The 26,384-nt window shown below is 40.7% G+C and overlaps 2 protein-coding genes across 4 annotated transcripts in view; one reads left to right on the forward strand and one right to left on the reverse strand.

Annotated features, from left to right (window-relative positions):
- The window catches only part of LOC145503127 (uncharacterized), a 382,969-nt gene that overhangs the window by 226,336 nt on the left and 130,249 nt on the right, over positions 1–26,384 (forward strand). The window lies entirely within an intron of this gene.
- The window catches only part of LOC145503337 (furin-like), a 117,203-nt gene that overhangs the window by 84,053 nt on the left and 6,766 nt on the right, over positions 1–26,384 (reverse strand). The window contains exon 2 of the mRNA XM_081482811.1: positions 1,749–1,924. Within this exon, the coding sequence (XP_081338937.1) occupies positions 1,749–1,784 (36 nt within the window). The 5' untranslated portion in view covers positions 1,785–1,924. The remainder of the gene's footprint in view (positions 1–1,748; positions 1,925–26,384) is intronic.

Consider the following 26,384-nt stretch of genomic DNA (forward strand, 5'->3'; position numbering starts at 1 on the left):
CAAAGTGGATAACGTTAGGCGAGAAACACAGAGAGATCCTGTTTTGGCTCAAGTGTATGAGATGACCAGTAAAGGTTGGCCACACAACCCTGCTCCTGCACTCAACCCCTATTTTGTTCGCAAAGATGAGATCACATTACAATCAGGCCGTCTGATGTGGGGAATAAGAGTCGTAGTACCTCCAAAGTTGTGCCCTCAAGTTCTTGAGGAACTGCATCAGGGACATATGGGGGTCGTGCAGATGAAGGCCCTCGCCCGAAGTTACATCTGGTGGCCTGGAATCGACAAGGAAATTGAACTGACTGTTAAGTCCTGCTCAGGTTGCCAACTAACACAGAGAGAGCCCAGTACAGTACCGGTACACGCATGGGAGTGGCCTTCATCCCCCTGGCAACGAATTCACACTGATTTTGCAGGTCCGTTCCTCAACAGCATGTTCTTGGTGGTAGTGGGTGCACATTCAAGATGGCTAGAGATAGAGAGAATGACTAGTACAACCGCAGAGAAGACCATTGAAGTCCTTCAGAAGTTATTTGCCAGATATGGAATACCAGCCCAGTTGGTAAGCGATAATGGGTCGCAATTTGCATCAGAAGAGTTTCAGCAATTCCTTAAGAGAAACAGAATCAAACACATCACTTCAGCACCTTACCATCCTGCCACCAACGGGCTGGCAGAACACTGTGTGGGGAGCTTCAAAAGTGTGATGAAGAGCGAAACTGAAACACTCGAAACACTCCCCACTCAACCACTGGAGAGCCACCATCCTAGTTGTTCTTGGGAAGAAGATTACCCACTCGACTGGACCTCTTAAAACCAGATCTCAGCATCCAGATAAACAACCGTCAGATAGACCAGTCTGTCGCCAAGGGTGGTTCTGTAACGCGGCATTTTTCCATTGGCCAGAGAGTAATAGCACGAAATTACAATGGAAAATCAAAGTGGGTAACAGGTATTGTGCGTGCACAACTAGGACCCCTGTCTTATGAAGTGGAGATTGGGCCTAACTTAGTCTGGTGTCGACACAGACCAAATCAAAGATTCCAATGTTCCTGTTGCAGACAACCGTACACCAGTTATCCAGCCATTGCTGTTCCCGCCCCCAGTCGAGTACCATGGTGACCAAGTAGCTGAGCTGCCTTAGCAGACAGAAGCCGTCCCACGGGAAACGGGTTTTCAGCCATCCAATCCAGCAGCTAAACCTTCAGTTAGCAGCCCGCCGAGCCAGATTGAACATGTTCCTGTAATAAGATACCCTATCAGAGAGAGGAAGCCCCAAGCCCGACTGGACCTTTGAACATTGAACTGCCCATTTCTAGGGCTCTAACTTTATTTTTAAGAATAGCATGTTGTGTTGGACTTTGGGGGGTATGAGACTGGCTTAAGGGGGGAGGAGTTGTAGTGTATTGCGCCAGCGGTTCACATTATGACCGTGCGCACTTATGCGCATTCTGTTCCATGTGCTTCGATTTGCAATAAACCAAATACATGACAAAATTCAAAGCTGTTTTGACAAATGACTACTATGAGTTAATTTCTGCTACGATTATCTCTTAATGATGGTTTCTGTCTGTTCATATTCTGCAAAGTCAGGGGTGAGGACCTGTGTGACTACTATATGCGAGAGCTGTACATTGCACTCCGCACTACCTGAGATTGCCTTACTAGTTAATTATTACGTCTGAAACTCCAAAAACGCATCACAGAAAAATACTATTATTAAAAAAGAGATAACAGCATTGCTTTACCTGAAATGCACCTTGCCTAAGTACCTCTTCAGTCATCACACCAGCCTCTGTTACTTCAACACCATTATCACCAGGACCCCAGCTGTTGGAGTAGATGTCAACATAATTCTGCTTAAAACCAAGACCTTTCGCTTTTAAAGCATCAGTGAGAGCTTCCAGACCTAAAATCTTTATACCTACAAAAAATTAAAAATATATCAATTAATGTCTAAAGTGGGCTTCTCAAAAACTGTGGGGTGATCACCAATGGCTTAGCTTCAGTGGTTGTCTGCACCTCATTCTCTTGATGTAAACGACTCAAATGTTCAAGTTCAAGAGGTTACCCTGCATTATTCCAGGAGTTAGTTAAATTAGTTTAGAGGGCCAATAACTAATAAAACATGAGGCTTGCCCTTCTTTGGGGAAGAAGTGTAACAAGTGCAGAAAGGATACCCCGATTTCTGCTTCTTAGCAACTCTTCCAAAAGATGCTGGCTTGAGCTGTGAAACATGGCGGACAAAACACGAAAGAACTCCTAGGATCTTTTAACCTGGTAGCCACAGTTATGGTTGTTATATCTTAAATGTGACAAAATGCCTAACAAACAAGCTAATAGAAATGACGTGAAGGAGAAAGGGAGGCTCGCAAACCGACAAAGAAGACTGCAGGCAGCCCTGTGGACAATGCAGCAATGCAAAGAACTCAAGACTTAGCAGCATTGAAGAGAAGCTCAACTTGCTCTTAAGCGTCCTTCCCGAATTGGAAAATTATAAGTCCAGAATCAATCAACTGGAAGAAAATAACAATAACAATAACAATTATAACATTTATTATTTGTATTGCGCCTTTTCTATAAAATATTCAAATGCGCATCACAACAATAATTAATAACTAAAATTTTACAAATCTTGCTATCAAAATCATAAAAAATATTTACATTAAATGGGTAAAAGATAATTACAAATAAAGATATAGATATGCTAAGATAACTGAAATGATTCCTTAAATAAAAATGTCTTAATTAAAGTCTTAAAAGATTCTAAGTTCGTTGCTTCGCGCGCGGACCTTGGCAGCTTATTCCATAGGAAAGGAGCAGCTATCTGGAAAGCTCTGTCTCCCAATGTTTTCTTGGCTTTCACACTTGATCTTTTTAACAAACGACCATTGTCGTTGCGCCTCAAATGGTAGGACAAAGGCTGTTGAATGCTAATTAAATCTGAAAGGTACTTAGGTGATAGGCCATGCAAAATTTTAAAAGTTATCAAGAGTATCTTATAATGTATCCCGGCACACACTGGTAACCAATGTAATTCTGCGAGTAGAGGTGTTATATGACAGAACTTGTGCGCACGATATATAAGTCTTGCACTCGCATTCATAACACGTTGCAATTTCATAGTCTGATATTCCGGGATTCCATACAGAAGGCTATTACAATAATCCAATCTACTACTAATAAAAGCATGAACTAGTTTTTCAGTTGATTCTCTGGATAAATATTTCCTAATATGACGTATATTGTATAAATAACAGAAAGCGCTGCTACAAGTCTTTGTAATGTGAGTTCCCATTTCTAGATGCGTATCGAACCATGTGCCTAAATTGCACACAGAGGCTACAGGAGAGACTTCAGTCTGCCCAATCTTGATGCTTTGGATTGAAACTTTTGAGAGCTGCTGACGAGTACCTATAATCAGGAACTCAGTCTTGTCATCATTGAGCATCAGCTGATCCTCCCTCATCCATGCTCGGACATCGCAGATGCACTTTTGCATGGCTGATACAGCTTCGACTTCACTGGAAGAGTCAGAGGGCTTAAATGACAAATACAACTGAGTATCGTCAGCATAAGTATGAACGGAGGGCAGATGGTGTTTTAGAATCCGGAACAGCTTACTCACGTAGATGGTAAATAAAAGCGGGCCCAGACACGATCCTTGAGGAACTCCACACTTCAAATCAAACGGCCTTGAGAGAGTTTCGTTGATAGACACTTGCTGCAATCTGCCCTTAAGGTAACTCTCAAACCATGAAAGTACTTTCCCCCGCAATCCAATTGTTGACCTCAAACGTTCCAGGATCTCATGTTCGACGGTGTCGAATGCAGAGCTTAAGTCGAGAAGCACCAGCAGCGTAACTTGACCTTTATCCATTGCCATTAGGAGATCGTTCTTGACCTTGAGTAGTGCGGTCTCAGTGCTATTATGTTGGCGGTAAGCACTTTGCAATTCTGGAAACAAGCCATTGACTAGCATGTGCTCTTGTAATTGTACTGCAACCGCTTTCTCTGTGAGTTTGGACGTTAACTGTAAATTACTCACAGGCTGAAAGTTCTTGTTTATCAATTGAAGACCAGATTTTTTGAGCAGAGGATGTACTACTGCCCTTTTCCAGTCATCTGCAAAGTAGCCATTCTCTAGTGATACGTTCACCATCCTACTAATCACTGGAAGTAACTCCTCTATGCAAACCAACAAGATGGATGATGGAAGAGGGTCCAGAGTACATGTCTTCATAGAAGCCACAGCCATCTTCCTTACAGCCTCTTCGGAGAGAGGCTGAAACTCTGATAGCGTGACAAGGTCATCACTACTCGATGAACCGTGAGGCGCCCGCTCAGTAACCGCAGGAGAGACCATGTCACCAGCTAGCTTTGATCTAATAGCCACTATTTTATGGATGAAGTATTCACCCATCTCATTTGCAAGAACAGAGGCGTCAGTGTGAGGTGGTAGAGACTTATCCGCTTGCAGATTTAGTAGGCTCTTGCTAGCCCGGAACAGCTTTGATTGGTCCGAACTGTTCTCGTCAATGAATTCCTTGTAATAAGTACATCTAGCTTCATTCATCAAATGTAAATCCCTACAAACAAGCCTGCAATATGCTCAAGCAGAAACCAAAGATCTAAAAACCAAGGCAAATGACGCAGAGTCTCAGCAACAAACGATCAACGCCAATCAAGAGCGAATAAATAAAGAACTCAAGGAATTACAAAGACAGCATATCAAACTGGAATGCCATAGTCGCAGAGGCAACTTAAAATTCTTTGGAGTGGAGGGAGAACGTGAATCAAACAGCGATACCGAGACTGCTTTACGGGAATTTATGCACAAGCTGAAAATTCCACCCAATGATGTGAAGGAAATACACTTTGACAGAGTTCATAGGATTTCTACGCATACACACGATGGCTGAAACTCTGGATCCCATCCAGTTATAGTCAAACTCTCCACTTATCAAGACAAGAACTTCATAAAGTCGTTCATCAAAAACCTTCCCAAAGGCACCAACATTGGAATATCCGACGACTTTCCAAAAGAAGTGGATGAGATAAGGAGAGTTATACCCCACTCTCAAGGCTGCCAAACGTGAAAAGAAAGAAGCGTACTTTAAGGCAGAAAAACTTGTAAGCAATGGTTCACTCTACCGAGGACCGGAAACAGCTCTTTTCTCTCTGTACAGGTGTTTAATGAGCAGTTAGTTTTAAATATGTTTAGTTGACTCTCTTGCCCCGCCGTACAACTCAACCATTGCTAAATTGCTGCCACTAGTACCCCACTTTGACCCAGTCAGTAAAGGCCACACAAAAGCATGGGTAAGTCTGAAGTAGTGAGTAGCTTGTGTTGTGTGTGTTGTATTTCTGTTGTAAGTATGTTCAAATGTATTTATCTATCTAACTTTAACTCGGTCAACAAAAGAAAATTAATACTAAGTTATGATATCTCGCTGCACAGTGAGAACTACAGTATAAACAAGTGCTTAATGTTTTCTTTGGGATATTGTGACTTCGCCTTCTGCAGAGAATCTAAATGTATAAAATTATATCGCTAAATGTAAGAGGGTTAGACAATTCAAGAAAGCAAGGACAGGTTTTCCCCTGGCTACATCAACTCGGATATAATATTTTTGCAAGAAACTTATTCCTCGCTCGATACTATCGGAAGATAGGAGACGGAATGGGGAGGCAAAATCATATCTAGCCATGGGTCGTCTCATAGCAGAGGAGTCATGTTTCTTTTTAAGTTGAATATTAATACCATTAATATGAATCTAGACATGACAACCACTCATTAGTTTCACAGCTGGGTTCAGGCAAAGGTCACAGTCTTTTTTAGTCGATTGAGCAACTCTATTGCAAAGTCATGAGACTATAGCAAGCCAGTAAAATTCCACCTCGCACTTTAGAGTAAAATAACTGTAGTATTGCTCAATACCTAGTATGTAACCTAGTTTCGGATCTAGCGTACATCAGTAGCATTCTAGCAACAGTGCAATAGCTATCTATTACTCACGCTTTTCAAGTTACCAGCATTAGCTTTCCCGCCCACCCACTTCCATGGCAGTAATGATTTTCGTTGTGTTTATAATCCTTGCAATTTATGTATATATAGTTATCTTGTACAGGCTCTCGATGGGCCTCTAGTTTTATCGTAGTTCATTCGCAGATTGTAATTGTTGTGTCCGGAAAGGTACCAAGACAACAGACATTAACGCAACATGCTTTAATACAGTCGATTCCTACAGCTAGCACAATTCCTTCCCCCGCTATCGGTCAGCAGTCAGTTAGGACTTCATGTTACTACATCTTCCTTTTTCTTTTAACTTAACTAAATGTCAATAATCACATCACCGTTTTCCAGTGTCCTAAATGAATACTAATCTTAGCATTGTTCAATAAGTCTTTCCGGTCTTCTAAGAGCTCCTCTAGGTCTAAGGCGGGTCAGCAATGGTTCAGGCTATAAGGGCTCATTTACTGCTGGTTGGTCCTCAGGAACAGGCAGTTCTCCGTAGTCTTCTTGGCTGGCTCCAAGTGCTGAGGGGACGTCTGGGCTCCTCTCTCTTGTTGGTGCTGATTCGCAGCTCTCATAGCCCTCATTCTGGGGTGAGACTGGAGGTCTTCCCTCAAGAACTCTTCGTGTCATCCTTCAGTTCCTTCTGACTTGGCCATTTGAGGTCTGTATGACTACAGACCGTGGAGATTTGTGTTGCTTAATTACTGTCCCTTCTGCTTTCAGGTCGGGAATCCAAACGCGGTCACCAGGTGACAGCTCCTCTCCCTCTACTACTCTGTGTCTCTGGTCATAACTGAATTTCAGTTTTGCTCGGTACTCCCTCTCTTTTCTTCTAATGTGATCATAGTCAGGGGTCTCTGGCTTCAGCTCATCCGGGTGACAGGGGACTCTAGTACGTAGTTTCTGACCCATGCTTAATTGTGCTGGAGAGTAACCATGATGCAATGGAGTATCTCTGTAATTCAGGAGAGCCAAGTATTCGTCACTACTCTTATTTAAGACCATCTTCATAGTTTGGACCGCCCTTTCCACTTCACCGTTGGACTGGGGATATCTTGGAGATGAGGTAATGTGCTGAAACTGCCACTCAGTGGAAAAGTTGGCGAACTCGCGTGAATCAAACTGGGGGCAGTTGTCGGTAAATAAGATGTCCGGAATCCCCTGTCGACTGAAGATCCCTTTAAGCTGCAGGATAGTCTGGGAAGAGTTCACATCCTTGGACACTAGGCATATCTCTACATCTCTTGAAAAATAATCTACAGCCAGGAGGTAATGCTTATCCTTGTGCTGAAAGAAGTCTACGCCGACTCTGCTCCATGGTCAATCTGGAAATTCAGTACCTTTCATTGGCTCAATGCGTTCTCTGCAATATTTCTCACATGTGGCACAGTTTTGCACAACCTTTGTAATGTCTTGGGAGATTCCAGGCCACCACACCGAGGAGGCCGCATTCGCACGTGTTTTGGTAATCCCTTGATGACCATCATGTAGACGCCTCAATACATCCGCTCTTAACCTTGGAGGTATAATGATTCGTCGTCCTCTCAGGAGTAGCCCGCTGTGGAGGGAGATGTTGCCGCGTTCACTCCAGTATTTAGCTACTGGCCCATGGACTCTTCGTTTCTCTTCAGGCCACCCATTCTGTACATACTGCATCACAGTTTTGAGTGTGTCATCATTCTTCAGCTCAGAACGTATCTCATCTAACCGCTGGTCAGAGGCAGGTAAAGTCACTAGTACAGCATTCACATAGCCCTCAACTTCATCATGTAGGTCGTTCCATGACTTAGAATCCTGGCCTTTACTTTCTTGCGGGGATCGAGACAATGAATCAGCTGTGTACAGGAGTTTACCAGGAACATGCACGATGGCAAAGTCAAACCTCATGAGTCTCATCCTGAAGCGTTCTATGCGCACTGGAAGCTCGTCTATCAACTTAGTGGAAAACAATGGAATCAATGGCTTGTGATCTGTTTCTACTTTAAATCTCATTCCGATCAAGAATTCTGCCCAGTGTTCAAGTGCCCATGTGATAGCCAAAGCCTCTTTGTCGATTTGGGCATAACGACGTTCTGTCTCGGTCATTGATCTGCTTGCATAGGCCACTGGCCTCATCTCGCCGAATGGCTGCTTCTGCATAAGGACTGCACCAAGTCCAAAACTGCTGGCATCAGATGAGACCATGGTCTCCTTTTCCGGATCATACAGTGCAAGAACTTGCTCGGATGCCATGTCTGCTTTCAGCTGTTGAAAGGCTTCTTGTTGGGCTGGGCCCCATACCCAAGCACTCTCCTTCTTGAGCAAGTCTCTTAAGGGTTTCGTCTTCTCAGCCAGGTTTGGGCAGAACTTCATTAGGTGGTTGACCAATCCTAAGAAACGTCTCAGGCTTGCAATGTCCTGGGGTTCTACCATGTCAGTGATAGCTTTAACCTTTGAGGGATCTTTCCTGATTCCCTCACTGTCAATGATTTGGCCCAAGTATTGCAACCTGGTTTGAGAGAATAAACACTTCTCAAGGTTGAGCGTCAGTTTCCTCTCCACTAGCCTGTCAAGGACTTCCTTAAGTCGCTGATCATGTTCCGCTTGGTTTCTCCCGATGACTAGAATATTGTCCATGCGGCACTTGACCCCCTCTACTCCAGAGAGCTCTTTATCCATCCTCTTCTGGAAATATTCGGGCGCTGATGATATGCCAAAGGGAAGACGCTTGAACATGTAACGGCCAAAGGGCGTAATAAAGGTAGTTAGCTTGGCACTTTCTGGGTTTAGGACTATCTGGTGGAACCCTGAGTTAGCATCGAGTTTGGAGAATACCGATCCTTCTGTGAGGCTTCCCAGTGTCTCTTCAACTGTTGGCATTTGATAGACTTCTCGGCGGACTGCTTGGTTAAGCCTTGTAAGGTCAACACATATCCTTACTCTTCCGTCGGCCTTTGGCACTACCACAATCGGCGAACACCATTCTGTCGGCTCGTCTATTGGTTCAATAACGTCCAGTTGCTCCATACGTTTGATCTCCTCCTGCACTTTCTTCATAAGTGGCAGTGGTATTCGCCTGGGAGTGGTCAGACAAAAGGGTGTGGCCCCTTCCTTCAGATGAATTGTATGCTCACCCTCCAGTTTGCCAAGGCTTTGGAAGAGCGTCGGGTACTGCTTGACAATGTCCTCCTTTGTCCCTGATCGGAGTGGATGGTTATCAGGCATCTGATTGACAGCTTTGACACTGTACGTCCCAGGAATTCCATGGATAAGGCCAAGACTTCGGATGGCAGGTACCTAAAGAAGCAGCTTGGATGCCCCTCTGACCACGTACACTCGTTCTTTAATGACTGTTTCAGCTAGGGAGAGGTTCATGACTGCACATCCAAGGGTCACCAGAGGAACATCCCCTGCTCCGACAAGTTCTCTGTCAGATTTTGAAAGCGTCCCATATGACGACTTGTAGATGGCCTCAGGCATCACAGACACTTGTGCTCCTGTGTCAATGCACCATGTCAGCATGTCTTGGTCTTGGATCTTGAGCTTGACATGCCATCCGGGGTCGGACCTCCCAGTTTGAGGGTTTGCAACTGGTTCTGCCATGGAAGTATTGGAACAAGTGGGTGCGGTAACCCCTCCCACGAATGTGGGGCTAAAGGCATCCTCAGTTTTGAGAACTTGGTTGACTGTTTTTACAGGTACACTCTTGCATATGACAGGGAAATGTCCCATTTTATTGCACTTGCTGCATCATGTATCCGCAGCTGGGCAGTTCCTCCTTCCAGGAGGATGTCAGCGGTTGCAATAACCACAGTTCCGGCCACTCGTTTGGAAGGGCTTCCTCTTAGAGTCTTGCTGGGTCCTTTGCTCTGTATCTTGATCAGGGATACGGTCTGGCCTGTTCCCTTGCGGTGTGACACTCTCAATCTCTGAGGTTTTTGATTCTTGTAACTCACGTTTTGTTGCTTCCTTCAAAGACAGGATTTTCACTGCCTTTTCGAGTGAAAGGGCTGCTCCTTCGTCATAGAGTTTAAGCTTGTAGGTGTCTTCCTTGCAGGAAAAGGTGAGTTTGTCTCTAACTGCTTGCTCATAGAAATCGGCTGGAAACTTGCACTCGGCGGCTCTTTCTTTGACAGTCACGACCCACGAATCAAGGGTCTGTGTCAGCTCTCGTTTAAGGTGAACCCAAAATTTCTCTCGCAGCATAAGTTGAGGGTCTCGTTTTTGAAAGTATTCATCAAACTTTGCCATAACGGTCGCGTAGTTGTTGGGATTTTCGGCTGGAAGTGTTTCTTCTCCTCCGGCGGGGTCGTCACGCTCGGGTAAGAAGATGAAATTTGAGTAAATTTCCAAACACGGCTCGCCGATGTGGTTTAATAGCAGCCCCACTTTCATTTCATCAGGTTTCTTTGCAGCTCCAATTGCCTTGAGGTAAATTTCGAATTTTTGTTTCCATTTCCCCCACGAATGAGCGGGATTTCCCGTTGAAATTTCCAGCGGTACCGGCGGTCTGGCAAATGACACACTTTCCGCCATCTTGTTTGAAACCACGTGTAGAATTCGCGTGCAGTTTGATGGGTCAATTCTTCTATTCAATCCGTTCCTCCAACTGGTTTGATCTCAGCAGCTGTAGGCTAGTAGGACGATCTCGCTTCTGACACCATGTTGTGTCCGGAAAGGTACCAAGACAACAGACATTAACGCAACATGCTTTAATACGGTCGATTCCTACAGCTAGCACAATTCCTTCCCCCGCTATCGGTCAGCGGTCAGTTAGGACTTCATGTTACTACAGTAATTAGCAGAATCATTTTCCGTCTTGCTTGTATGTGTAGGATTAAAATAAACTGCCTTATCCCAATCACGTGGTTTGAGAGTGAGTTTCTGTGTTTATCAGCTTGACGTAAACATTGAAAAAATCGCATCAGATGATCATGGGAGATATATTTTAGCAGAGATTGTTATTGATAATACAAAAGTTGTACTGGTTAATGTTTATACACCAAACGACCCAAACCAGCAGGTTGTATTCCTAAGGGGGCTTTCAAATAATCTCCTCGGCAAATATGGAAATGAAAATCTTGTGTTGGGGGGCGATTTTAATTGCGTAATCGGCACTTTAGACAAAAGAGGTGGCAAACCTGTTGACATTAGAAAAGCATTGACTATTGAACTCAAGGCTTTGATTAAAACGCATAATGTGCTCAATACCTGGTGCTACAAAAACCCGGACTCATTTGGCCGTACGAAGGCGAATCCCTCAATGAAAACACAATGTAGACTAGATCACCTCTTCGTTTCAAATCAAACGAGTAATCGCATTTGCGAGGGCAAAATAATTCCAAATATTTATTCTGACCACTCTGCAGTCGTGGTCTCTATATCTTTCTCCGAACATTAACCCCCTCATGGACCCTGAGCTTCTGGAAATTTAACAACTCGTTGTTGTCGGACATGAAATATGTAGAATTATTGAATTTCTTTATTCCAGAGTTTGCCAAAAAGCATCAGGGAACTGAGGACAAGGGTTTGCTCTGGGAAATGATTGAAATGGAAATCAGAGCATTTACAATAAAATTCTCGGAAAAAAGCAAAAAGCAAGTGTGACAAAGAGTCTGCCCTTTTGTCAGAGATGATCAAGCTGCAGTGCAAGCTCCAGACAGCGTACAGCAATTCCCTGAGGAGTGAATTAGAAAGAATAAAAACCAAGCTTTGAAAACTAGCAAAGGTTAAGACGCGTGGCACAATTATATGTAGCAGAGTGCGCTGGTATGAACATGGCAAGAAAACAGTATTTCTAAAATTTAGAAAAAACAAACCAAAGGAAAAAACATACAATGGCCTTAAAAGTCAATGATCACGCAAAATTAACTGACCCGAGAGAGATTCTTGAAGAGGAAGAGCACTTTTTTAAACAAATATATACATCAAAAGAGAGACTGGGACGAGCTGACGCCAAGGATGGACGCATGTTTTTAAGTTCACTTGCTCGAGAGGCAAAATGCTTGAAAATGTAGGGGATAGTTGAATATGACAAGGAATAGAAGAAGAAAACGCAAGAAGTTAAGTAGTTCCTCAAGTTTAGAAGGCTCTTCAACATTCCAAGACGAAGTTTCAGGCCCACAAATGGCGTCCGAAGACAGCATCAATGAGGCGCCATCACTGGCCGATGTGTGGAAAGTTCTCACGGAAATCAAATCAAACACAGAGAAGCTAGTAAATGACGTGGACTTGTTAAAGGTAACTTACAAAGAGCTGCAAGAAAATTTAGCTTCCACAAAGGTCCAAGTAGATATTTTGATGGAAGAAAACAAGAGCTTAAAATCCAAAGTAAAATCACTTGAAGATGACCTGTCGAAGTCCAAAGCACATTCGAAAGAAATAGAACAAAGATTGGACGATGTTGAAGCAAGACATGACAATTTAGAACAGTACACTCGAAAGTTTAATCTAGTGATACATGGGATCGCTGAACGCGAAGAAAATAATGCGGAGAATGTAATTGAATTGGGAAAACTTTTGAATGTGAATTTAACACGAGGCGACATTGACATTGTTCATAGATTAAACACAAAATCTAAGACCAAACCTCGTCCAATTATCGTCCGTTTTGCAAGTTACAACGCCAAGAACAAGTTATATAAAGCTAGATCGTATCTTAGAAATGTGACCTCACATGGCTTAGGACCGGGCAAGATTTACATCAATGAGAATTTAACATCATGGAGGACTGAGCTCTTTAAAGAGGTAAGAAAAGTTAGGAAAAAATATCATAACGGCAAAGCGTGGACTGTAGACGGGAAAATTTTCTTCAAACTGGAACTCACTTCCAAAGCTCAAAGGATTGACTCCTACGAAGATCTAAAGGCTTTATAAATCTAAAATGATGAACTATAAACAAATTTTTAGCTTTGTTAATTTTGCATACTTAAATATGTCAAGTTGTCGACCTCTCTAGTAAGCACCTAGGATTTCGAGGCTCAGATAGCCGGTTAGTTTGTTAATTCCCAGAAGTGAGAAGACGTTGTTGTTTAGTTGTGCCAAACTTTCTTTGTTGAGCTACTAGGTACATTATTCTGTTTTTTGCTAATTCTTTAACTTTAATTTGTCTTGTACTTTTTTTACCTTAATTAAGCAGTGTTTTGTTAGCTTTATGTCTTTTTCCGTCTCTTTTTACGTAAAGATTTTCAGCCTTTGGGTCATGCATTTCTTTAACAATATAGGTTATGCAATCAACCTTTTCACACAGCAATGGCATGCAAATTAAAAATTCTCTCGCTAAATGTGCGAGGTATAAGAAATCCAAACAAAAGGAGAGCAATGTTTTGTTATTTAAAACAGCAAAAAGCTACTATCTTTTATTTACAGGAGACGTATTCGCAACCGGATGATGAGAAAATATGGTCAGCGGAATGGGGCGGAAAAATTCTCTTTTGCCACGGAACTGCGCATTCCAAGGGCGTATGCATTCTATTGAATCCAAATTCATCTATTAACTTCGACATCATTAAATCGGATCATCAAGGCAGAATTTTGATTTCAAAACTTAAAATCTTCGAGGAAACATTTTTCATTGTAAATATCTATGCACCAACTGATTATCGAGAACAAAACGAATTTATAAAGAATTTAAGTGAATTTCTCGTGAGAAAAACGGACACCCCTAGGTTAATTATTGCGGGTGATTGGAACTGTACACTTTCTAAAGCAGATAAAAGTGGGGGTGTAGTTTGGAAATCCACGAACTATAGAGACGCGGTTAGCAATCTTATGAACGAATTGAACCTTATAGATATCTATCGAAAATTGCATCCAAACACAAAATCCTTTACCTACGAATCTAAAACTATAAACTTGAAATCGAGAATAGATTTCATTCTTGTTTCCCGCTCGATCTCCATTGAAGTCCAAACTGCTGAGATTCGAATGTCAATTGCACCAGATCATAAAGCTACCTTTTTAAAAATTAACATTAGAAATGAGTTCAACAGAGGTCCGGGCACCTGGAAATTCAACAATTCTCTTCTAGAAGATGATGATTTTAAAGAACGTATTGTATTCTTTTATCCCCAAATACATGAGAAATACGTCTATGTTAAAGATAAGCAATTATTGTGGGAATTAATCAAAATGGAATTACGAATGAAAACAATTCAATATTCTAAAGAAAAAAGATTAGAACTTACGAAACAGGAATCAACACTTCAAAAAGAACTACAAGACCTCGACTATAAAATTTTTAATACGGATTTTGAAATTTTAGATCGAAACATCTTTGTGGAGTATGAAGCCACCAAAGAAGAATTGAAAAAGATATATGAACAGAAAGGAAAAGAGGCTATCTTTAGATCTAAAGTAAAATGGCTGGAACCGGGCGAAAAACCCACAAAATATTTTTTTAACTTGGAGAAGACGAATTATGAAAAAAAGCTTATACACGAGGTGAAATTAGAGAATGGCGATAGAGTATCAGAACCAAAACAGATCGAGAAAGAACTGGAGAAATTTTATAGTAATATGTACACATCCAAAAATCTAAAAAGTGAATCTCAAGGTGAAAACAAGAGTTTCGAGTCCTTTGTTGAAGGTATTGAAATCCCTCAACTGAATGTTGATGAGCAAGATTCGCTAGAACATGATTTTACCTTTGAAGAATTAAAAGAGGCGGTGAGCTCTTTCTCGGACAACAAAACTCCCGGTGAGGATGGATTCACTAAAGAATTTTATGAGTCTTTTTATGATCTCATTTGGCGAGATCTGCTAAATTCCTATAATGCAGCTTTTCAAGGTGGGTCTTTATCTATTTCTCAAAGGAGGGGAATAATAACATTAATACCAAAAGCTGATGGGGATCTGTCCGAACTTTCCAACTGGCGTCCAATATCACTGCTAAATATTGATTATAAAATTTTGACAAAAGCTTTGGCAAAAAGAATAGAAAAATACCTACCAAAATTAATTGATTCAGACCAAACCGGATTTGTTAAGGGAAGGTATATAGGCCAGAACATAAGACTTTTAAGCGATATAATGGAATATCTAAATGCTAAAAAGACCTCGGGACTTCTCCTTTTTATAGACTTCGAGAAGGCTTTTGATAGCCTTGAATGGGATCTTATTGCTAAAGCCTTGAATGTTTTCAATTTTGGCCCAAATGTCAAAAGATGGATATCAATCTTTTATAATGGTGTACAAAGCGCAGTTATAAATGGTGGATTTTTGACCAACTATTTCAATATATCAAGAGGCGTTCGTCAAGGTTGCCCGCTAAGTCCTCTCTTATTTATCCTTGCGGTGGAACTGCTAGCAATAAAGATACGCCAAGAACCAAGCTGCAGAGGCGTTGGCCTCCCAGATGACCAGGTGATCAAAATCTCACAATTTGCTGATGACACCACTATAATAACGAAAAATGTTGAATCTCTCAAACCCTATTTACAGATCTTGGATTGTTTTGGAATTATTTCTGGATTGAAATTAAATAAGAAGAAAACTAAAGTTATGTGGATCAGCTCTATGAAAGATAGTAATTTGAAAGTACTTGACTTTAAAACAACTAAAGAACCCATTAAAGTTCTTGGCGTCCATTTATCCTACAACAAAAGTAAATGTACTGAGAAAAATTTTTATGATAAGATCAACAAAATGAAAACAAAATTAAATTTATGGCTTTCAAGAGACCTCACAATATATGGCAAGTCTTTACTGGTGAAAGCTTTAGGTATATCACAGCTAGTGTATGCAGCATTTATGCTGACCGTTCCAGAATCGGTTATTAAGACAGTTCAAGAGAATCTGTTCGCCTTTCTATGGAAAAACAGGAAAGACAAAATAAAAAGAATGGTTATGTATCAACCAGTAGCAGAAGGAGGAATTAATTTTGTTAATTTTTACATGGTCGTTAAATCATTACGCTTGGCTTGGATTGGTAGATTACTAGGCGAGTCTGACGATAAATGGAAGGTAATCCCTAACTACTATTTTCGAAATTATGGTGGTTTATTATTTCTCCTTAAGTGTAATTATAATGTAAAACTTTTGAAAACAGGTCTGCCACTCTTTTATCGAGAACTTCTTCAATATTTTCAAGATCTCAAAAATACAGCTAACATCTTTCCAAATGGCGAACTCACTCTTTGGAATAACAATTCAATAATTATAGGTAATGCAACTCTATTTTGGAAATCGTGGTTTGAACGCGGAATTGTGACGATAAAGGATGTGCTAAATTCTAAGGGAAAATTTCTATCATATGAAGTGTTCAGCAACAAGTTCAACATCACCACAAATTATATGCATTACTTTCAGCTAATTTCAGCCATTCCATCTGAGTTGAAAAAGAGAGCAACTCAAACTTTTATACCTGCAGCTGATCTTTCTTCGACCTCCCCATCCATTCTTTCAAATCAAACTCTAATTAATCTGGCTGAAGCACGCTGCAAAAATTATTACCAATTGTTTAATAATCACACCCCTATTGTCCCGAGTGGTGTAAAAAAGTGGCAGAGTAAATTTCCTGAAAAACTTGGTGACTAGATTGGATGCTTTCAAGATATATATCGCCTCACTAAGGACAATAAACTTCGCCAATTTTGTTTTCGTTTCTTACATAGAACAATTGTAACGAAGAAAGAACTTAAACTATATCATTTAGCCGAGGACAATAAATGTATATATTGCTTTAACGCGGATTCAATAGAACATACGTTTATTGATTGCAAGGAGTCTGTAAAACTTTATTCACAAATTATACCATGGTTCAATCATTCTCAAAGTACTGAGATAATACTTTCAAAAGAACAAATTGCTTTTCATGACACATGTCACGTGACTGATGTGCTCTCAGACCCTTTAAAACGCAAGCTAGATTTGCTCATCATCCTGGTCAAACAATACATCTATGCTTCTAAATATCTTCAGAAAGAATTGTCTCTAGATGAACTTGTAAATAAACTGATTGTTCAATGGAAACTAGAAAAATGTGCTTAAACGTAAAATCGCTTATCTAAAAAACACCACTTATGGGGTATTAAGTTGATTAATTAACAGAGTTATTACAATACAAGGTTAATGTAGTAAATCCAAAAATGCTCTCAATTAATATCAATAATGTAGTGTTAAAAATTGTAATACTTAAAGCTAATGCATAGACCCCCCCTTTCTTTTTTTTTTTGTATTTGTATATTTTTTTCTTGTTCTGTGTAGTTACTTAGCTGTCACGTTTTCTTTTTCTTTTATGTATGAGAAAAGTTATTGAACATTGTAAAACTTCAACAGTGCGTGTAAGTGTAATGTACGTGTGTTTTAGGTGTATTAATAAAGTGCTTCATTTAAAAAAAAATACATCAAAAAACACGAATCTGAACGGCTCGGAGTTTATCAAATTCTTTAATACAGAAAATGTATTATTAGAAGAAACTGCAAAAATTTGCGAAGGTATTATGTATATCGATGAATGTAAACGAGCACTTATGACAATGGAAAGCAATAAAACACCAGGTACAGATGGCCTCACTTCAGAGTTCTATCGCTTGTTTTGGAACGCTGCCAGTAAATTCATGGTGGAAAGTTTTCATTATGCATTTCAACACGGATCATCTCTCAACGGTAAGGTATTATTTCTTTGAACCCAAAAAAGAATAAGAACGCGGAATATTAACAAATTGGAGACCAGTATCGCTACTTAATGTTGACTAGAAAATTGCGACCAAAACTATTGCTTTTCGCTTGGAAAAGATCTTGCCAAGCGTAATACATCCTTGTCAGTCCGGCTACGTAAAGGGTAGATTCATTGGAGAAAGTATCAGACTAATTGCAGACACAATGGACTTCACTTAAATTAAAAATATACCAGGTATAGCTGTTTTCTTAGATTTCGAAAAAGCTTTTGATTCCATTGAATGGGACTTTATCCAAAAAGGCCTTGAATCTTTCAACTTTGGACCAAATCTCCGGCAATGGATCAGCGTGTTCTACAAAGACATCTCTAGTTGCGTCATTAACAATGGTGTTGCCTCTTAACACTTCTATTTAGAATGTGGTGTCTGTCAGGGTTGTCCCCTTTCAGGTATACTCTTTGTTATTGCTATGGAGCTTCTTGCCCAAAATATAAAACGGTCAAAAGACATCAAGGGCATACATATCCAGGGAAATGAAGAGGTCAAGCTCACGCAATATGCTGACGACACAACTGCCCTTCTTGCTGATGTCCAGTCAGTTTCTAATTTATTTGACTTATTTTCGCTGTTTGAAAAGTGCTCTGGCCTAAAAATAGATCAGGCAAAATCAGAAATGCTATGGCTTGGCGCCATGTGCCATAGGAAAGACGCAATCTGCAACCTCCAAATTAGCGATGATCCTGTTTACGCCCTCGGTGTGCATTTTACTTACAATATTGAATTGTCTCATAAGAAAAATTCCTTTGAAAAATTAGGATCCCTAAAGAAAACCTTAAGTGTCTGATCCTGAAGAGACTTATCTATATAAGGTAGAATAAATATTGTTAACACGTTAGCCCTCTCCAAACTTGTATTCATCTCCAGTGTTATGGAGACTCCAAAAAACTTTGCAACAGAGGTCAATAAAATAGTGTTAGATTTTATCTGGAAGCAAAAACCTGCCAAAATAAAAAAGACAACCCTCATCAAGAAAAAATCGGATGGCGGTCTTGGCATGAAAGATTTTGTTCTTTTCAATAAAGCTTTGAAACTAACTTGGGTACAACGGCTGTGCTCTGACTCAGATGCACCGTGGAAGTATATTCCAAAATCATTTCTCTCTACTGTTGAAGGCACTGAGCTCTTTCAATGTAATTATGACTACAACTTTCTTGATCTTAATGGCCATCTTCTTGAATCTTATAAACAAATTATTCATCATTGGCAAGAAATTGTGTCTACGACACCTCACAGCAAGACCGAGATACTGTCTCAGACAATCTGGAACAACAAATTCATTACGATTGACAAAAAAGTGGTATATCTACCTCATTGGCACAGAGAAGGTATAAAGCAAATTTCATACCTTTTTGATGGCATGAAAATTGCTTCCTGCCTTTCCTTTCCTTGCGCAATAAATACACGCTAAATTGCAACTTTTTACAATATTATAGTCTTTTACTTGCGATCCCTCAAAGTTGGAAGAAGCTCCTTCACGTTAATTCTGACGACTCTACTACACCCCCGCCACCCATCTGTACTATAACGTGCAAGATGTTATACGACAAACTGTTAACCTTAGAAAATCTTCCTCCTCCCACTTCAGAAAAAGAACTCTTATCATATGGCATCGCAAAAGAGAATCTAAATAAAATTTATCTTCTGCCGTTCACAGCCACAAAAGAAGTTAAATTGGCAATGTTCCAGCACAAAATCATACACAACATTTTAGCGACGAACAGTATATTATACATAATGAACAAGGTTGCCTGCCCTTTCTGTTCCTCTGATATTCAAAACATACGTCATTTGTTTATTAGCTGCCCGCAAGCATCTTCTTTTGGTATAAGTTCCAAAGTTGGTATTCTACCGTAAGTAACGCAAGTTTACTTCTCTCCGAGCCAGAGGTATTATTTGGAATTACTCGTCCCTATACTCACCATTTGACCCTCAACCACCTCATAATGCTAGGCAAATACTTTCTTTATATCAACGCTCTAAATAATACTAGGTTTGTTTTCAGCAACTTCATCTTATTAGTGCAGGATAAAATCGAGATGGAAAAATATATTGCTGCCACGTTGAATGGTGAAAGGGAATTTCAACAGAAGTGGAAATCCCTTCTCACCATTTAAGGCATTTCCCTTAGTAATTTGTTGCGAGGTCTTTTTTTTTTCCTTAGCTTTTTTGTTGGTTTTTTTCTCTATAATTAAGTAATTACATTGTATTGTAACTCCTTAAGTAACGTAATGTGTAAGTTATTATTATTATTGCGTATTGTAAGTAAGTAAGGTAATGCCGAGTATTGTAAATAGTTGTTTTTTTATGTATTGCAAGTGACGTTTGTAAGACAGTAAAAGCATTAGAAATAATAATAATAATGATAATAACAATAATGTAGTGCATTGTAAGCAGGTAAAGTATTGTGTCCTGTTGTAAGTAGAGTAAGGCAATGTCAGTAATTATGTGTTTGGCAATTAAAAAAAAAAGGATACCCTTTTACCAGGAAATGCAGCTGAATTTCAAGTCTAAGTGGTTGAAGAAAAAGGCGAGGAAGAATATCCTGTCTTGGAAGTGCTAAAAGGTCTGATGTGCCAGAGCTCAGACTCAAACCCCGTGACACTTCAGGTGGCAAGTGAGCATTTTATATTGTTTGAAATTGACACCAGGGCCTGTTGCAAAGTTTTGCCAGTTCATTTCTGTGACAGGCCAACTGGTGTTAAAACTTTAAGGCCATTAGCCCAATGCTTTCTTAGGAATAGCAAAGATCCAAGTGCAGTGAACTGCTAGAATTGAGAAAAGAGAATCTAATTTCCAGGTTTGAGTTTCCAGTTTCAAGTTTTTAGTTTGAATCTCGACACACATCAAGAATTTTTCTTGGAAACAATTTAATTCTTGAAATACATATCAATAGCCACGAACAATAGCCTTTAAGTGCAGCCTCCTTTATAAGTTACAACAAGTATATTCACAGGTGCAGTATTCATTCCAGAGTATTTTGTACTCACATCCTAACTGTTGATCTAATTTCATGAGTTGAGGTTATGTTTCACGATTGACAGATATTAACTGGTAAGTTACTGCTTCTTTAACCTCTACAAACTTACTCCACGTACAATAAGATACAGTGCTAAGTCTGTTTTGTAAGATACAGTACTTACACACAATGTACTCTCCTTACTGTACAATACAACACAATGTACATAACACAACACAATACATCTCCACTAACGGACACCTCTCTACAACTGCCACTTTTTTTGTTGCGATGGAGTCACTATTTTAAGCTCTTCAAAATGGCCACCTCTCCACAACGGCAATGGCCATTAACGCCCTTCTTAGCTGCCAAACTAACCTCTTGACGTCATTCAGTTAATCAATGATAGACAAATGGGGCATACCAAACCCCATATTTAATTGTAAAAGGTCACAAAAATTGATCCATACTAAGCCTCATTGGTTTCTGTTTCTGTTTCAAAATTTATTTTGAAAGCGTGAAGTACTATTCACATGTTACAAAAAGCATCTTTTAACTTAAGATAAAACGTTGCACCCGCAAAAAAAAATACAGGTGTCATATTAAACCCCTACCTCCCAATAACAGCCACCTCCCTACAACAGCCACTTTCCTCTGTTCCCAAGGTGGTCTTAGTGGAGTGGTTTGACAGTGTTTACTCGACATGTAATTACTGTGCAATACTTAAAATACGGCACAATTCTTACTCTACTTATACTATAATAAGACACAATCCTAACTCTTATAGTTCAATACAATACATACAGAAAACACGAAGATACGAATTTTATTCCTGAGTGGTAAAAACAGTGTTTTATGAATGAGTGCAGCAAGTGGGTAAAATCTTGTTTTCAACACAAGAAAATAGAATTCTTCACGCCACCAAGTAATTTCTTTTTATTATGTACACAAAGTGACTGTTTGCACAAAAAATGGTGAAAAAGCAGGAAATGGCATCATCAATATCCTAAATGGTGAGAGAATGGAATACACCATAAACGGAACTTAAAAGCAAAACAGAACTCAAAAGCAAACCATTTCCTTGATTAATTAAGTTTCCTGTCTCAAGAAATTCCAATAACTCCAACGAAAAAATACTTGACACGGTTTATTCCTTAACAATTTAAAAACCATATGTTTCAAAAATATGACCACGAAATTTTTTAATAATCAACAAACAAAATTAACATAATTGTGAAGGCGCCCGTGCGCTGCTGCTACAGTTCATATGCATGGGGGAGTCGGGTGAAGTTAATTCACAACATCCTCCCCCCCCCCAATGATAATAAGAAATCCTTACTTTAGTTAAGTAACTGATTTAAGTCAAAAGTGTCACTGAGTCCACATGTGAATTTTTTGTCTTGCTTCAATGGTGGCCTTCCTTTTAGAGGGTTGTTGAGGATCACTAGTCGAGTTGATATCTTCCGATTTTGTCTCTTTATGATCAGACACTGTCTTGCACCTCTAGCGAAAAAAGCAACTGCAAAGGACGTTCAATCTGGTTTCCATTGGCGAGTTTAACTTGAGCAGTATGACACCAGCCATCTCTTCCTTTGATAAGTTTCTCCACAAGAGCCAACTGCCATCGACCTCTTGGAAGATTCTCTGGGACTAGAACAACATCACTGGTCCTGACAGAACTGTCTTTCCTTGCCAAGGGTCCTTTGAGTGGACCATGTTCTGGACCATGGGGCTTGCGCAGATAGAGGAATGAACAGAGGGTTGACATCTTCTTTGTCCTGAACTAACTTGGTTAGAGTGGTAAGTCTGTAGCCACACAGGAAATGTGCCGGTGTTAAAGGATGATTATCTTCAATGTCTGGGTACAAGTAAGTCAGCGGTGGACTGTTCAGCACTGCTTCTACTTCAGTTACCATAGTAACTATGTCAGGGAACGAGAGTAAAGTCTTGCCAAGGGACTTTTTGAGGCACCTCTTCACCGAACCAAGAAGTCTGTCATAAAACCCTCCCCACCAGGGGGCTCTTTCAACGATAAACTGCCACCTTATTCCATGACTTGCCAAGTATCTTTGCATTTTCTCTGCCTCCAGAATCTGACTAAACAGGGAAGTGATCCTCTTTCTACAGTCCTTGAAGTTTTTTGCATTGCCTGAAATAAGTATTTCTGAAACTCCCAGTCTGCTCAAAAGTTTCCTGAGGGCTTGAATTAAAGACTCCAACAATAGATCCACCACAACTTCTAAATGGACGGCTCGAACTACTGTACATGTGAATAAGGCAATATAGACCTTTGTGGGACTTGGTCTCCAGTGGAGCCCTTGATGTACACAGGGCCAGCATAATCCACACCAGTTGTACTAAATGCTTGACCCTCTGACACTCTCGATGCAGGTAATGGCGGGGGACTTACAGGTCAACATGGAGGTCCATCAGTCTTTTGACAGGTTATACATTTCCATATGAGGCTTCTAAGGAAGTACCCAGTACTTCTCTCTCAGTTGCGTGAGTGTTTCCCTGACCCCACTGTGAAGTACTTGTACATGTGCAGCTAGAGCAACCAACTTTGTGAAATGCTCATTTCTGGGTAATAGTACTGTAAATTTAGGACTGATCTTCAAGGGGTGAACTCTCTAATCTTCCTCTGCAATGAAGAACAGCATTGTCGTCAAGATATAAGCACAGCTGACGGACAAGTGGGAGAGATAGCTTGATGTCCTTCCTAGAGAGCTGCTGTATTTCACGACTGAAAGCTTGACCTTGAACACCCTTTATCCACAGTGTCATGGTGATTGATAGCCCCTGAGTTGTTAAGGGGCCAGTTTTGCAGTCTTTCTCACCAGACTTGCATTTCGTTATAAAATGAATAACACGAGACGTTACCACCAAGAGCTTGTTTAAAGAGCTGTAACATTCAGGATCAATGACATTGAGCAAGCTTGAACTTGGTTCCCCTGTAGCCATACAAACGGCTTCCATGCCTTCCTGGTGTATCTCATGTTCCATATGATTGCTGGAACTGCTCTAAACAGGCCACTTATCTGCGGACTCACACAACCAATCAGGGCCCTTCCACCAAATGTTGCATTCATCGACCAAGGCACCAACAGCAACTCCATGGCTAAGCAGATCAGCTGGGTTAGATGCAGGAGGGAAATATCTCCACTGATGATGGGTCGTCAGTTTCTTAATTTCTTCAATCCTCCTTGACACAAACAAATCTGGTAGCTTCTTAGAACATAGCCAGTGCAGTATGATTTCAGAATCACTCCATCAAGTTATTTCTGTCTGTCCAAGTTTAGGCTTGAGTTGTTCTGATATGAAATAGGACAATCATGCTGCTACCAATGATGCCAAAAGTTCCAAGCGAGGTGTGGTCTGTGACTTCACAGGGGTAATCTTGTTTTTAGCCATAACAATAGTAGTTTGCTCCCCACTTTCTTGTTCTGCCCTGAGATATACCACTGCTCCTTAGGCCTTCTTGCTGGAATCTCTGAAAATGTGTAAATGAGTTCCGCTCCATCCTGATGGAAAGTATGATCTGGGAATTTGGATAAGCAGGACAGTTTCCAACTCCTCAAACCATGTCCACCACTGAGGTTTAAGCTCCTCTGGCAATTGGCCGTCCCAGCTAACCTACTCTGTCCACAATTCTTGCAAAATGATTTTGGCTCTCACTGTGAATGGCTCAAGTAATCCAAGTGGGTCAAACACCTTTGCAGCAATACTCAAAACACTTCTTTTTGTGAGCTGATCATGAAGCATCTTAGTCTCTGATACAACTCTCATTAAAGGGAAACTGATTGTGTCAGCATCTGAATCCCACTCCAGGCCCAAAACTTTCAGCTTGTCAGTAGTAGTGGTATTTTCAGTAGCCAAGTCTTCCTTCAGTTTACTTGAGTTAGTGGTCCATTGCCCGAGGTTCATTCCTGCACTAACCAAGAGTTGTCGTGAATGGTGGTAATAGTGCTCCGCGTCGTCATCGTCACTAACTCCAGATAGGACATTGTCCATGCACATGGAGTTCTTTAGGTCGTCTGTGACCCAATCATCCTTTTGCTTGTGTAGGTGATGCCTTATCGTTGCTCCAAGGAGAAATGGTGAGGGAGATGCTCCAAACAACACTCGATGAAATCAATGTTCCTTTCTACATCGATTGGCTCTTGAAGGTTCTTAATCCACAGGAACCTTGTTGCATCCTGGTCAACTTCACTTAATTCAACTTGAAGAAAGGCCCTTTTGATGTCTGCTGTCATGGCTATCCGAGAAACTTGAACCTTCATCAACAACGCACTCAGGACTGGTAGAAGTGACGGTCCAATGTGAAGACAGTCATTTAGACTGGGAGCATCTGATTAGATTCTTGCAGAGGTGTCGTAGACAATTCTTATCCATTTCGAAGTCTGCCTTCGTCCTCTTGTCATGACCAAACATGCTCATCAGTAATTCTTCTTTCTTGAACGGTTGAGCTCCAATCTTGTTGGCCACATCTTGAGAGATAAATGTGTGCTGAAATCCACTGTCAAATAGTAAGCGTGCTTGGCAACTTCTCAAACCTGCAGCAACGTCCACAGGTGCTGACTGTAGTAAGATGAAATCCTGACAAGTATCTGTTGAACTGACAAGTGTAGATCCTTCTGGGATGGTCGAATCTTCCTTCTCAAGATTTCTCTTGCTTGTATTTTCTTCAGTTGGATCCGTTCCAGGATATCTGTGCCTGTCAATTCCAGTGGATTTACACAACGCCAAATGATGTTCTCCATTGCACCGCAAACAACGCTTCTTCGAGTAGCAGGACTTTGACATATGACCTTTCTTGAAGAACCTAAAGCATCTTTTCTGGTTGTGGTGAAATTCGAACCTCTGGTCAATTGTTGGGACGATCTTACATGAGTCCGAGGGGTGGGGCCCATCACAAAATGTACAGTCATTCTTGGCGTTCTCTCTTCCCAGGACCCCAAAGAACAAGGCACTGGCAGTAGGGAACTTAGAATTGAAAGGGGGATTTGGCACTGACACTTCCTTGTCAGACTGTCCTGACTACTCTTCTCACTCGTCTCCACCTCATGCCGAAGTTGCTCTGAGGTTGGCCAAGGCCCTTGTCGTTTAGTCATGACTTCTCAACATAATACACCTCACTTCTTTGGGTAATTTCTTCATCACGATACGGATGAGCAAGTCTCCATAAGATTCTGGATAAACGTCTAGCGATTCCAATCCATGTATGTATTCTTCACACGTGTCATATAGGGACCTCACTTTCTTAACATCATTTGACGCAGCCAGAATTTTCAGCAAAGCATCCATGCGAGCGTTGATTAACACTTGCTTCTGCCCAAAACGCTCCCTGAGTAGGTCAATGGCACTTTTGCAATTGCTTTCACTCAATGGTAAACCTTGAATAACTCTTGCTGCTTCTCCTTTCAACAGCCCAGTCAAATAATTCATTCTCTCCATGTCACTAATGCTGGAATTTTTGTCAACAGACGTTTGAAAACTGTTCCAAAATGACAGCCACTCGAGGGGGTTTCCTGAGAAAGACTTCAATGTAAAAAAGACTTCATCGTAGATTTAAAGCTCACTGACTTGTTTTCTTTGTGTTCATGTTTAACTTGAGCTTTCACATTGCAAAGGAAATTTCAAATCTTGTTCTTTTGTCCCATCAAATCATCGGTGTATTCAAGTGTTTGTGTGATTTCCTCTTCAACTTTATCTTCTGGGACAGCAAGCTCAATCTTCTGATTCTGTAGTGAGA

Source organism: Orbicella franksi, chromosome 11, assembly GCF_964199315.1.
Source record: "Orbicella franksi chromosome 11, jaOrbFran1.1, whole genome shotgun sequence".
Classification (NCBI taxonomy): Eukaryota; Metazoa; Cnidaria; class Anthozoa; order Scleractinia; family Merulinidae; genus Orbicella; species Orbicella franksi.